A 12,507-nucleotide genomic window follows, 5' to 3' on the forward strand; every position below is an offset into this window, starting at 1 on the left:
TGTTCCGTCACACACATATATATATATATATATATATATATAGAGAGAGAGAGAGAGAGAGAGAGAGAGAGAGAGAGAGAGAGAGAGAGAGAGATATTCAGTTGATTTAATAGCACAAACAAGAACCCAAATAAGATCTGTGACTGTTGTGTTGCTGCTAAAGACTTTCTCAAGGATGAAGTAATTTTCATCCAGTGTTTGGCCCAATTAGGGGCATATTGAATGTGTGATTTTGCTAAGTGAATGCTAACGTCTTCTCTTCCCATCTTGAAGGCCATGAAACAAAGTCAATGCTGAACAACAACGGGCCAAGATACAAGCGCAGCAAATTGGAGCGGAAACTGAACGTGGACGTCATCTTTTGCGTCATTCTCCTCCTTGCCATGTGTCTCGTCGGAGCACTAGGTCATTGTTGAATTACATAACCAAACCATGAAATCATTAAGCATACTATTTTATGTTGAAAAGCTTTTAAACCTCAGAGGGGGCATTTCAATTGCACTCGCCAGTTGATCAGTCACTTTGGCCCCCAGCCCGTTTTGCTGAATGACGAGTTGGGGGTCGGGGTGGGGGGAGGGGGGAATGCGCCAAAAATAGCCTCCCTCTTTGTGCCAGTCGATGTGATTAAGCTTCCTGTCTTGACACATTTAGGTCACTTTTTTTGGCGGCAGGCACTACCTGGCGTGCCCCCTTACCTGGTGCCTGATAGCAACGGTCATGTGGTCAGTCCCAGTCTGTCCAGCTTCTACATGTTCTTCAGCATGATTATCCTGCTGCAGGTTGAAACAAGACTTCACCTCTTTATTTGTCGCTAAACACTCATGACGAGACAGGATTTTAATGTTTTGTTTTACCCTCTTCCAGGTCCTGATCCCAATCTCCCTCTATGTTTCCATTGAGCTGGTGAAGATTGGCCAGATCTTCTTCATCACGCATGACATAGACCTTTATGATGAGGAGACAGACAGCCGAATACAGTGTAAAGCTCTGAACATTACAGAGGACCTGGGACAGATTGAATACATCTTCTCTGACAAGACAGGCACGCTCACTGAGAACAAGATGGTTTTTCGACGTTGCTCCGTCATGGGCACGGAGTACCCGCACAAGGAAAACGGTAAATCTTAGCAAGCCTTTTACAGAAGATAAACTATGTCGGATTACTGTATGTATTATACTTTTGCATAATACTGCAATTCGTATTTGCATTTCGTACACACATTGGGAAAGTTGCCTTCAAGCACGACCCGCTCGATAAGTCCAAAGCGATAGTCACCCAATTGTTTCTTTTTCATTGTTTAACTTTTACAAACAATTGTTCACCACAATGGAATGTGGACATGCTAGAAGGTGTTGTTTTGAAACCAAGACCAAAAATGTTCTTTAGAAAGATAGTGAACAGAGTGAGAATTCATTGTGAACACAAAAAAGTTTGCTCTAAAATTGTCTAAAGAAGGAGGTACCGATTTTTAACATTTTGAGAGTCCCCACACAAAATGAGGGGGAAAAAAAATGCAGGTGCATTCTTCCCGCTCCTCTACTGAGCAACACAGAATCCCAAACACAAAACAATATCTCCACCGACAATCGCAAAAAGGTCTCCTGCTTGGGGCCTTATCTTAGAACCAAGACTGACCTGTGAGAGGGAGCATATTGCGACAGTCTCCAGACTGCTGAAAAAGACTAGTAGTAAGAAATAGTAAAAGAATTACAGAAGAAGGTAGGCCAACTGATAGCTTACCTGGTAACCACGTTAACAGTGCAAACTCCTTGTCACATATCGCGGTGAGCAACTTGTGAGACAGGAGGCCTCTTTGGATTTTGGTTTTTGTTTAGGAACTGCACTTTCCAGTGAATAATTGTTTTGGATTGTTTGGATCCAATCTTAGGTTAACTTGTTTCCTTATACTAATGCTATTTGTAATAGTATAACATTTGTTTTGTTGGGGGCGGTTTCCAGCCATCCGCTTGGCTGTTATGGATGAGCCAGAATCCGAAGAGGAGGTCATCTATAACCAGGAGCCACTACCCTCACAGCATGGATGGTCTCTGGATTCTGAGGACAGCGACCCTGAAGGCACACAACGGCGCCATGAAAGCAGACGCAAGAACAAGTTTGCGGCAAACGCCCAGAGCAATGTGGCCTTCAGCAGTCTACTGGTAGGATGAGTGCTCAGTCAAGATTTGAGTCTAGAGATGCTGGAGGGAGCCACTGCATGGGCCTTGTGGACTTACTTGGTCTGATACTAAGAGGCAGCCAAATAAAAGAGGAAATCATGAGCTATTGTCTTGACTGAGCTTGAGGGTCTCAGTAAGTCACTGAAGGTCAACCACTATTTCACCATGCTGCCCTATGAATAATATTGTTCAATATAGTAGTGATGATGATGTGTAAAAACAATAATCTAAACACAAGTGAGTCCTACATAAAAGACAGTACTGTTTAAATAGATAGCTCAGGGGTGTCAAACTCATTTCACATTGTGGGCCACATACGGCCTCGGTAGATGTGAAGAGGGCTGGACCATTAAAATTATACCATACTCTGCTATAAATAACCAAAATAATGTCTTTCCTTTGTTTTGGTCTAAAGAAGCACAAGAACATTAGGAAAATGTTGAAATTTAATAAACAGACATTTTACAAAACATTTCATGAAGCTCCTTAGGTTTCCTTAGACCAATGTGCAATTTACTTTTATCATTCACATACATGCATTGCACCTGATCCAACTGATTGTACAAAGGCACAAAACTTTAACAAGTAATTGGAATTGAAAAATATAGTAATGCACTTGAAGATAAAACGACATTTATAAAGAAAGGAATTTTAAAACCATTTAAACATGTGCATAAAAAAAAATCTAAATTTAATCCCCACCTTCACTTTACAAACTAAGGAGAGTGCCATCCGCTACCATGGATTAAATGTGTAAAGAATAAAGTATTCACTTATGCTTGATAGCGTCTGCTGTGTTGGGTCTGTCTCAGTGACAGACTAAGACTGCGATTGTCTTCTTCTCTGATCAAAACAATGTTGTCTTTTACTCTGATCAAAACAGTGTGTCCCCCTAACGGATACTCCATCAATTGCACCTTCTTAAAAATATTCATTCCGTGTCTTTTATGCATTTTTTTCACTTTTAAATTATTCTGCGGGCCTGATCGAACCTCCTTGCGGGCCGGTTCTGGCCCGCGGGCCGTATGTTTGACACCAGCGAGATAGCTGGTAACAATACAAACATTCTGTGGAAAAGCCTCGTCACCGTTAGACGTGTTGTTTTAACAATGCTATTATTAGCAAATGGACGTAGAATGTCTTGTACCAGTGCACATACCTGCACGAGGAATGAACTGTTGACAAAAGCAAAATGACAAATAGATTTTCTTTGTTCATGTTTGTTAGATCACAGGTTACTTCCTTGTGCATGGAGGATGACAAATGGACGAATGTTTATAATTTTGTGGAATGGAAGATTCCATTGATGTCAGCATGAAAAGACATTTTCTATATCCGCACCTGTATCCAGATCCTCATTGTAATGTAATGGATTCTTCCTTGGCTCTTGAGCCGCCCCTCAACAAATTTTATGCGAACATATGTACTATATTGTTTGCACTTTCATACAAAGTGTTTTATACTCCTTACTGTTTTACTGTGTCTAAATAGATACGGGGGAAATTAAAACAAAAATAAAAAGGAAGCTAGTGTTGCTTTGAAATGTTTACACAACACTGTATCTCTCCAAATAGGAATAGTGTGTTTGTTGAACACACACTCACACAAAAAAAAACAATACAAAAAAATCATTTGAAAGCTCAAACTGATTTTTTTTTATTATTATTATTATTTTTATTCACTGCATCTCTCCAAATAAGAATAATGTGTTTGTTGAACGCGTCATACATACCGGTACATAAAATCATTACAAAGCTCAAATTTGCATTATTATTATATATTTTTTAAATTCACTCCTCCTTTGGACCCAGCGGCCATTGCAGATGGTCAACCCGCAAGGCATCAGTGATGAGCACATTTACCTTGGCTCAAAGTTGACCAAGTGTCCATGACTGGGCATATGGTCCTGCTGGGCGCCATTTGGCTCAGACCACTGATGTCACATAAATGGAAAACACACACTATAGATTCATTATAATGTACGGTCGAGTAATTTAGTGTCTGTAGTTGTCTATGGAGGGAAAAGGCCAAAAGAACATCACCGTGGAAAGACTCCAATGAGCTCAGACTGAAACATCTATCTATCTATCTATCTATCTATCTATCTATCTATCTATCTATCTATCTATCTATCTATCTATCTATCTATCTATCTATCTATCTATCTATCTATCTATCTATCTATCCATCCATCCATCCATCCATCCATCCATCCATCCATCCATCCAAAGATGTTGAATAATCAAATACAGTATAGTCTTGTCCCCTGTTCTAAATAAGTGAAAGTAAACAGCTTTTTAAATCTTTACCAGCTCTAAAGTAATCGACCGAACCAATTCATCTGCACAGGAAACGGAGGTGATTCCAGACAGGAAGCTGCTCCGGAGGGTCAGCGTTGCAGAGAGTACGAGTATCAGTAGCCAGAAGATGGATCCACACTTCGACTTTTTTCTGGCTCTTGCCATTTGCAATACGGTGGTGGTTTCCATGGGAACAGCTCAGAGACGGAGGGTGAGTGTTCTGTTTACTGTCATTGTGGATGGGAAATAAAGATGGAAGAGAGAAAGGATGACAGAGGGATTTGTTCCTTTAATAGAAATCAACATTTATTTTTGTGCCATACATCAAGTGTCTGCAGCCCACATGGGACATATGACATGAGATGTCCTCTCTCTTTTTTATATTTACCCTCTTATAAAGAACCCAAAAAAAATATAAAATAAACAAACAAATGATAATATTGTTTAATTCAGAATGATGGGGAATCATCCCATTCCTTTAAATAATGGGATGAAATTTTCTTCAATCCCCTGGAAACGAAATTCAAATTCAATTTACTCGGTATATCGTGTGCTCATTTTTTAAATGACTTTAGGTATTTGGTGTTTGCCCTCTTTCTATATGTTTGACCATCTTGCAGGTTTAAGTCAGATTTAATTGCTTCTTTCAGAATGGAATGAATTTTCCAGTTGTTTCAACTCTCCACTCGGATCTGTGGTCAGTGCTAAATTGCTTATTTGTCTTTGCTAGTTGCAAAGATGCTAAGCCTTTTCTAAATGAGCTCGCTATTAAAGGTGAAATATACAGGGCAGGCCAGGTTACTTCTATTCATTTTGTTATTTATAGAAGCCATTCAAATGGGAGAAATCAGCTTTAGCACTGCTGTGTTATTTAAGATGGAGAGGAGAGCTGGCGGCTGCCATCAGCAGACAGCCGATGAAAAATAGCACCTGATCAACAACTGTCTCATTTTCTTTCAGACTCATGACTATCCATGCTCCTTTCAGTCAACAAATCCATTGGATAATTTCTCCAACCTCTTGAAGAAAGCAGGCTCTCTTCGCAACATATTTGCACCCAAAAGGGACCGAACCTTCTCAGACACTTCTTTTAAAGAGGACGACCGCTTTAACCCCTTCCCACAAGTGGATGACTCAGGAGTCTTCCCATCACATAGTCAGCGTGATGAGTCCAGCGGGTTGTGTTATGAGGCAGAGAGTCCCGACGAGGCAGCATTGGTGTATGCCGCCAAAGCGTACGGTTTTATTCTGCTGAGCCGGACCCCCGACAGCGTGACAGTGAGGATGCCATCGGGTCGGGTCCTGGTGTTTGAGGTGCTCGACATTCTGACCTTTGACTCCAACAGGAAGAGAATGTCCGTGCTGGTGCGACATCCCATCACCAAAGAGTGTGTGCTGTACACTAAAGGTGCAGACTACTCGATCATGGAGCTGCTTGGTGCACCGTATGCTGGTGAGGCCACTTTGTGCGGACTGAAGAATCAATAGCCAAAATAAAACCAGATGAATATTGTATTCTGTTTCCATATTTCTAGAGCATCTCAGTGGAAATCAGAAGAATGTCGTGGCAGACACTCAGTATCACCTCGACTGCTATGCTAAAGAAGGGCTGCGCACGCTTTGCTTTACAAAGAAGGTACACGGTGAAGAATATGAACAAAAACGAGCATGTTTTGTGTCCTGCATTTGCTACAGCTCCTTGTTTTTGATGTGTGTGCCGCAGGTTGTGAGCGCTAAAGATTATGACATCTGGTCCATGAGCAGACAGAGCGCGAAGGCCGCCATTGACGGCAGAGAGCAGCTCATTATGGACACCGCTGTGCAGCTGGAGACAAAGCTCACCCTGCTGGGTAACAACCCATCTATCCACGCGCCTGTAAAACATACATCTGTCTGTAAATCACACGTCCTCCTGCAGGGGCCACGGGCATTGAGGACCGTCTGCAGGAGAGCGTTCCCGACACCATCCTGACACTGCGCGAAGCGGGGATCAAAGTGTGGGTGTTGACTGGCGATAAGCCGGAAACGGCTGTCAACATCGGCTATGCCTGCAGACTGCTGGAAGATGAAGACCTGGTGATTAACATGAGCTGCAAAAACAAGGTGAGGAGCCACTTGACTTCTAGCTATGTCCAAGCTAAGGCAGCTAAGAGGATGAGAGCGCGGAGCCCCACTTGCAACCCATGGCTTGAAATAAGTGGTTGCACACAGCCATTTGACAGAATAACATCAAAATGTTATTCTGTCAAATATCGGAATCTCCATTGGCTAAAAAAAAATCAATTTTGATCAAGCCTGAATGCAAACTCAACATAGGAAGGCTCCAGCCAAGAATCAAACTCCAAAAGAACTCTGCGGAAGACTTTGAAACCACTAACTCACCACGCAGCGCATTAATATCGGTGTTTTGTAATATACTACGTACTGTACTTTCTACATGAACATAACAAAATATGAATGTGAACCCCACACTTTTTTTCTTCTCAAACTCAAAGTTCCTATGACTATTCTAAAAAATCTTGTCACAAATCTGTCTAAATCTATTCTTGATATTTTTTGAAAATTGATTTCTCCAGGTAAGGCAATTGAGAGCAGATTCTCATTTGCAATGCCAACAGGGCCCAGAAGCAACAGACAACAAATACAAAAAAAAACAAAAAACCCAAGCACCCCTATGTGATAATTACGCTGTCTAATCAGCATCTTGAATTGCCACACCTGTGAGATGGATGGATTATCTCCGCAAAGGAGAAGTGCTCACTCACACAGAATTCCACAGATATGTGAACAATATGTGAGAGGCTTTCAGTCAATGTTTTTTTTAATATATATACATGCAATGAGAGCTGCAGTATATGTGACACCTTTACATGCATTAGAATGACTACCACAAATGCGGATGTGAATGTCAAAACAATTCAGTACATGAAGAAACTTCTCTCGCGGCCTATTTCAGATGACAGGATTGAATTTTTTTTGTGATGGCCGATTAATTAGGCTTAAAATCTTGACACTGACTTTCCCCGATTTTTTAAAAGTCATCTAACCATTTGAACACTTTTATAATATAACGAAAGGTCAAATCCGGCTGAGAAAGGTGCTGGTGTCAGGTGATGCAGCAAAGGTCCGAAGCCTTTCATAACGAGCTTTCCAAGAACGATCACCACACGTCTCAAATAGTTTTTCATTTGGAGGTGATACAGAGGGAGCATTCTGGATATCACATTGGGACTTGTCATGGAAGATAGATGGAGTGAGTTCTCGCCAATACAATAACTAAGCCTTTCATATCTAATTAGTAGCCTAATATTGAACCCTCACAGGAAATATCCCTCCTCCCGTGATCTAGAGTGGAGCTTTATTGGTTCAACTATTTTTACCAGCAGTGACCACCCCAGGGATGCACCCCACCAATCATCACCTCACACTTAATATGACATTTGGACTGTATTGGAATGATGGAAACAAAACAGGATAAATGTGGCCCACTTTGTATCATCATTTTTTTTTTTTGGGGGGGGGGGTCGACCGACTGCATGCTAAATAATGTTAACTACCGGTATTTATTTAGCTCGCATGCACTTCCATCCTGGACTCCACCCTGGAGGAGGTGAGGAGGTATGAAAACGACCCTCGTAACGTGGACACCACCCCAGACATCTCTCTGGTGATCGATGGACGCACCCTGGCCATGCTTCTGTCCAAGGATCTGCAGGGCCGCTTTGTGGAGCTGGCAAAGCGATGCCGCTCCGTGCTCTGCTGCCGGGTCACGCCCTTGCAGAAAAGCGGCGTGGTGAAGCTCATCAGAGAGAAGCTCAGGGTCATGACTCTTGCTGTCGGTAAGTCAAAAGGAGCATTTTCACAGTTGTTTGGGCTTGTTGCGTGAAGCTGTATATTGGCATTCATTTAATAAATGAGCCGGTTATCCTTTCTCAGGCAGGAAAACAACAGAGTAATTATAGACCAATTAATTGATTACTACAGGGTTATGTGTGCAAAGGACAACCAAAGTCATTGAGCAGGAGGGATATAGTTTCCTGAAATAGCTTTTTAGTGTACCACAATGTTTTTTTTTCTAACATATAATACAGATAAGCATTTGGAAGTATTGGAATGCATCTCTTTAATTTCTATAATTATTTGATCAGGGGTTGGCATAAACCTTAAGTCATCCTGACTTTTAATTCCACACTTCACCAAAATATTTTGAACGATTCCACTACTCACAAAAAGTTAATGATATTCGATTTGTTGGTTTCAGCACAAACTTAAAATGCACAAGAACTTTTACAGGTGAACTTGACTTTGACTTTCTCCAAACGTTTGGATGCACATGCCCACCTGTTCAATATTTCAATACAGTTTTTACAACTTGCTGTTCTGTAACCGGGAGCTGAGTAGCAAAATTCACAACAGCTTTCTGTGACTCTTCCAGTCACTTTATAGCTCTGTTATAACATTCTATTAACACCGTGACACACTCAGCCAGGGGTTTCAAACTCCGGTCCTTGAGGGCCGCTTTCCTGCATGTTATCCATCTCTCCCTCTTGCAACACACCTGATTCAAATGATCAGCTCATCAGTAAGCTCTGCAGGATCCTGATCACAATCCTCCAGTTCGGGACCCCTGCTATAAGATCAGTGGTCATTTCCCTCTGACGACATCTTGTTTGAAGCCTTTCAACAGTTCAACAACCACATAATGTTCAAATGTGAACGCTATGATGGAGACGAGAGGATTGTTTTAGTACCAATTCGAACCGAACCAGGAAATTCATGGTTCAAAAACCTGCTGTGAATTTTGCCATAGGCAGGTTGTGCAAAAAGTCATGCAACTTTGAACAGTTGGACATGCATTCAAAACTGTAGAAAAGTTCAAATGTAGTTCACCAGGTTCATTCTGAAGCTTCACTGGAAATCCCCTCAAACAGCTTTGGAAGAAACTGCAATAGAGACTACAATGAAGACAACGTTGGTATGACATCAGCGGCCTCTAATCTCCCACGTTCATCGAGACAAATTGACTTTCCCTCGTCATGTGATGAAGAGGGAAGTTGTTCTGTCTGCAAACAGGAGACCGACTCAATTATCATGAATATTATGATGATGAGGGCGGCCCGGTAGTCCGGTGGTTAGCACGTCGACTTCACAGTGCGGAGGTACCGGGTTCAATTCCAGCTCCGGCCTCCCTGTGTGGAGTTTGCATGTTCTCCCCGGGCCTGCGTGGGTTTTCTCCGGGTACTCCGGTTTCCTCCCACATTCCAAAAACATGCATGGTAGGCTGATTGGACACTCTGGATTGTCCCTAGGTGTGAATGTGAGCGTGGATGGTTGTTCGTCTCTGTGTGCCCTGCGATTGGCTGGCAACCGTTTCAGGGTGTCCCCCGCCTACTGCCCGAAGACAGCTGGGATGGGCTCCAGCACCCCCCGCGACCCTAGTGAGGATCAAGCGGTTCGGAAGATGAATGAATGAATGGATTATGATGATGATGATGATGATTATAATTTATCAGTATAAATGAATGAATAAGAGGGGTGAGTCAGCAAATTGGAACTTTGTTCATTGCTTGACAATGAAAATAAAATGCATTTTTGAAATATAAAACAATAGAATGCATCTTTATTCATATACCGCTTTCACAACAGCTGCAACTGTAACAAAGCGCTTTACAGAACATAAAATAACAATAACACAACAGAACACAACACAAAAGGTTGACGATAATACAATCATAACAGCTATTCCTGCGTACAGTCAGTGATTGTTAAGATGTTGTTTACCTCTCGCAACTGCTCTTTAACTGACGGCATGCAACATGTGACCGCAGGTGATGGTGCAAATGATGTTAACATGATCCAAGCAGCAGATATCGGAATCGGGATTTCCGGTCAGGAGGGAATGCAGGTGAGAATTAAGGCCTTTACCTAAAATGCAAGAACTTGAGTGAAAAATGACTTAATGTTTGCAATGCTATCTGTCCCTACGTGGATTATTGCAGTTGGCATGACATAATAAATACATACCGTAATTTGAACTGTCTAACTTTCCTCATATTATGTTTTGGATGAAAAAAATTGACCAATTTGTAATTTGGCCTTGTTGTTTGCAGGCAGTCATGGCAAGTGACTTTGCAATATCTCGCTTCAAACACCTTAAAAAACTCCTACTGGTTCACGGACACTGGTGCTACACTCGCCTGGCCAATATGATCATTTACTTCTTCTATAAGAATTTGGTGGGTCTATAAGAGCTGAGCTGCGGTGCATGTCTCCTCTGCCTGTCCTCTGTCATCGAAGCAACTTATGTGTCATGTCATTGCTCCCTCTAGGCCAATGTCAACCTGCTCTTCTGGTACCAGTTCTATTGTGGCTTCACAGCGACCACCATGCTGGACTACTGGCTGCTGATTTTCTTCAACCTCTTTTACACCTCCGCACCCCCCATTATGTTTGGGATCATGGACAAAGATGTTTCGGCAGAAGTGCTGCTCGGTGTTCCTGAACTCTATAGGACTGGACAAGGTGCAGGGGTGAGTAAAAATCTATCTATCCATTCATTTTATTTATTTTTTAAATTTTAGATTATTGTTTTCCAGAGCTGGAGCTTACTGCAGCAACTTGCAGCCAAAGGCAAACAGGATAGGACTGATCTCGAATTAGTCAAAAGAAAATTGACTTTCTTTATAAAATGGCATTTGCAAAAATACGAACACCAGTAATTTGTTAGTAATTTTGTGCATCATTATTTTAGGAATACAGTTTTTGTACCTTCTGGGTTTCCATGCTTGATGCCTTCTACCAGAGTCTCATTTGCTTCTTCATTCCATATTTGGTAAGAGAATATTCGGCTGTGGAGTCTACCATCATTCTACAATCTGACAACACCACGTTTCATTTTTCTGTAGGTTTACCAAGATTTGGACGTCGATGTTTTCACATTTGGAATGCCTTTGAACGCAGTTTCTTTAATTACCATCCTGCTGCATCTGTCAATAGAGATCAAAGCTTGGGTGAGCACCAAACAACAAAAAACTCATGACACTGGATACATTTCAAGTTGTTTGGATTTCAAAACTATTATAGAAATGTAGAAAACAAAATGTGATGTGAATCAATGTGTTCCAGGCTCAAACTCTTGCCATCAGAAAACTACAGGCCATATTTTTTTAGAAACTTTGTGACACTTCCAACAAATAATAATGTTGTGATAACTTTAATTCATTAATTTATATTTGCGTTATTTGCTGCATGTAAATTGTATTTAATTTCACTGATCAGTAGATACATTTCTATTAGGTGTTCCTATTGATATTCTCACACTTTTCTTTTTTGTCATCACTGGTACTATTCTTTGGTGGCATTAAAAAAAAACATTGGTATTTCAGTACAGCTCTCGTGAGGTTTACTGAAGTTTCACGTGACATCACACATTATGAGGGTTTAACATTTTAAACTTTTGCAGGGCCATGGACACACACCACAAAAAAACAGAACAATGTCAGGAATTAGGACTGGTCCTTTTGTCTCATTTTGCCAGTGAGCATTATCCTAACTGCAACACTTTTGGGCTGTTTGACTTTGGGGGGTTCTACTGTCATGATGGAATGATGGAACTGAAATGATGGAACTGCAGTGTTATTGTTACTTTTTTGTGGTTTCCAGACTGTGGTTCACTGGATCATCATGCTGGGCAGTTTTGCTGTGTCCTTGATCCTGACGCTGTTATACACTTCCTGTGTTACCTGCAACTCATACTGGACGCTCCAGAATCAACTGACAGACCCCATTTTCTACCTTATCTGCATCATCACGACAGTGGTGGCCCTTCTTCCCAGGTGCCATTGCAAATGTTCTATCCCTTTGCAACTCACTGAAGTAATTCATATCACTGGAACTAATTATTTAATATCCAATAATATTTAAATTTACAATAGAGTTCACCTATTTGACTGTCACACCATTCTTTGCAACTCACTGAAATAATTCGTATCACTCTAACTAATGATTTAATATTATATATATATATATA

At 41.3% G+C, this 12,507-nt stretch overlaps 1 protein-coding gene across 1 annotated transcript in view; it reads left to right on the plus strand.

The window, feature by feature from the left end:
* Nucleotides 1–12,507, plus strand: part of atp10b (ATPase phospholipid transporting 10B) — a 24,115-nt gene that overhangs the window by 8,404 nt on the left and 3,204 nt on the right. Inside the window, exons 5-20 of the mRNA XM_019870043.1 lie at nt 274–405; nt 652–779; nt 865–1,117; nt 1,961–2,160; nt 4,528–4,689; nt 5,439–5,931; nt 6,014–6,114; nt 6,202–6,328; nt 6,397–6,581; nt 8,050–8,317; nt 10,307–10,383; nt 10,589–10,714; nt 10,808–11,008; nt 11,230–11,310; nt 11,384–11,488; nt 12,141–12,313. Coding sequence (XP_019725602.1) covers nt 274–405; nt 652–779; nt 865–1,117; nt 1,961–2,160; nt 4,528–4,689; nt 5,439–5,931; nt 6,014–6,114; nt 6,202–6,328; nt 6,397–6,581; nt 8,050–8,317; nt 10,307–10,383; nt 10,589–10,714; nt 10,808–11,008; nt 11,230–11,310; nt 11,384–11,488; nt 12,141–12,313 — 2,812 coding nt within the window. The remainder of the gene's footprint in view (nt 1–273; nt 406–651; nt 780–864; nt 1,118–1,960; nt 2,161–4,527; nt 4,690–5,438; nt 5,932–6,013; nt 6,115–6,201; nt 6,329–6,396; nt 6,582–8,049; nt 8,318–10,306; nt 10,384–10,588; nt 10,715–10,807; nt 11,009–11,229; nt 11,311–11,383; nt 11,489–12,140; nt 12,314–12,507) is intronic.

The sequence above is a fragment of the Hippocampus comes genome, unplaced genomic scaffold, assembly GCF_001891065.2.
Source record: "Hippocampus comes isolate QL1 unplaced genomic scaffold, H_comes_QL1_v1.1 scaffold9, whole genome shotgun sequence".
NCBI lineage: Eukaryota > Metazoa > Chordata > Actinopteri > Syngnathiformes > Syngnathidae > Hippocampus > Hippocampus comes.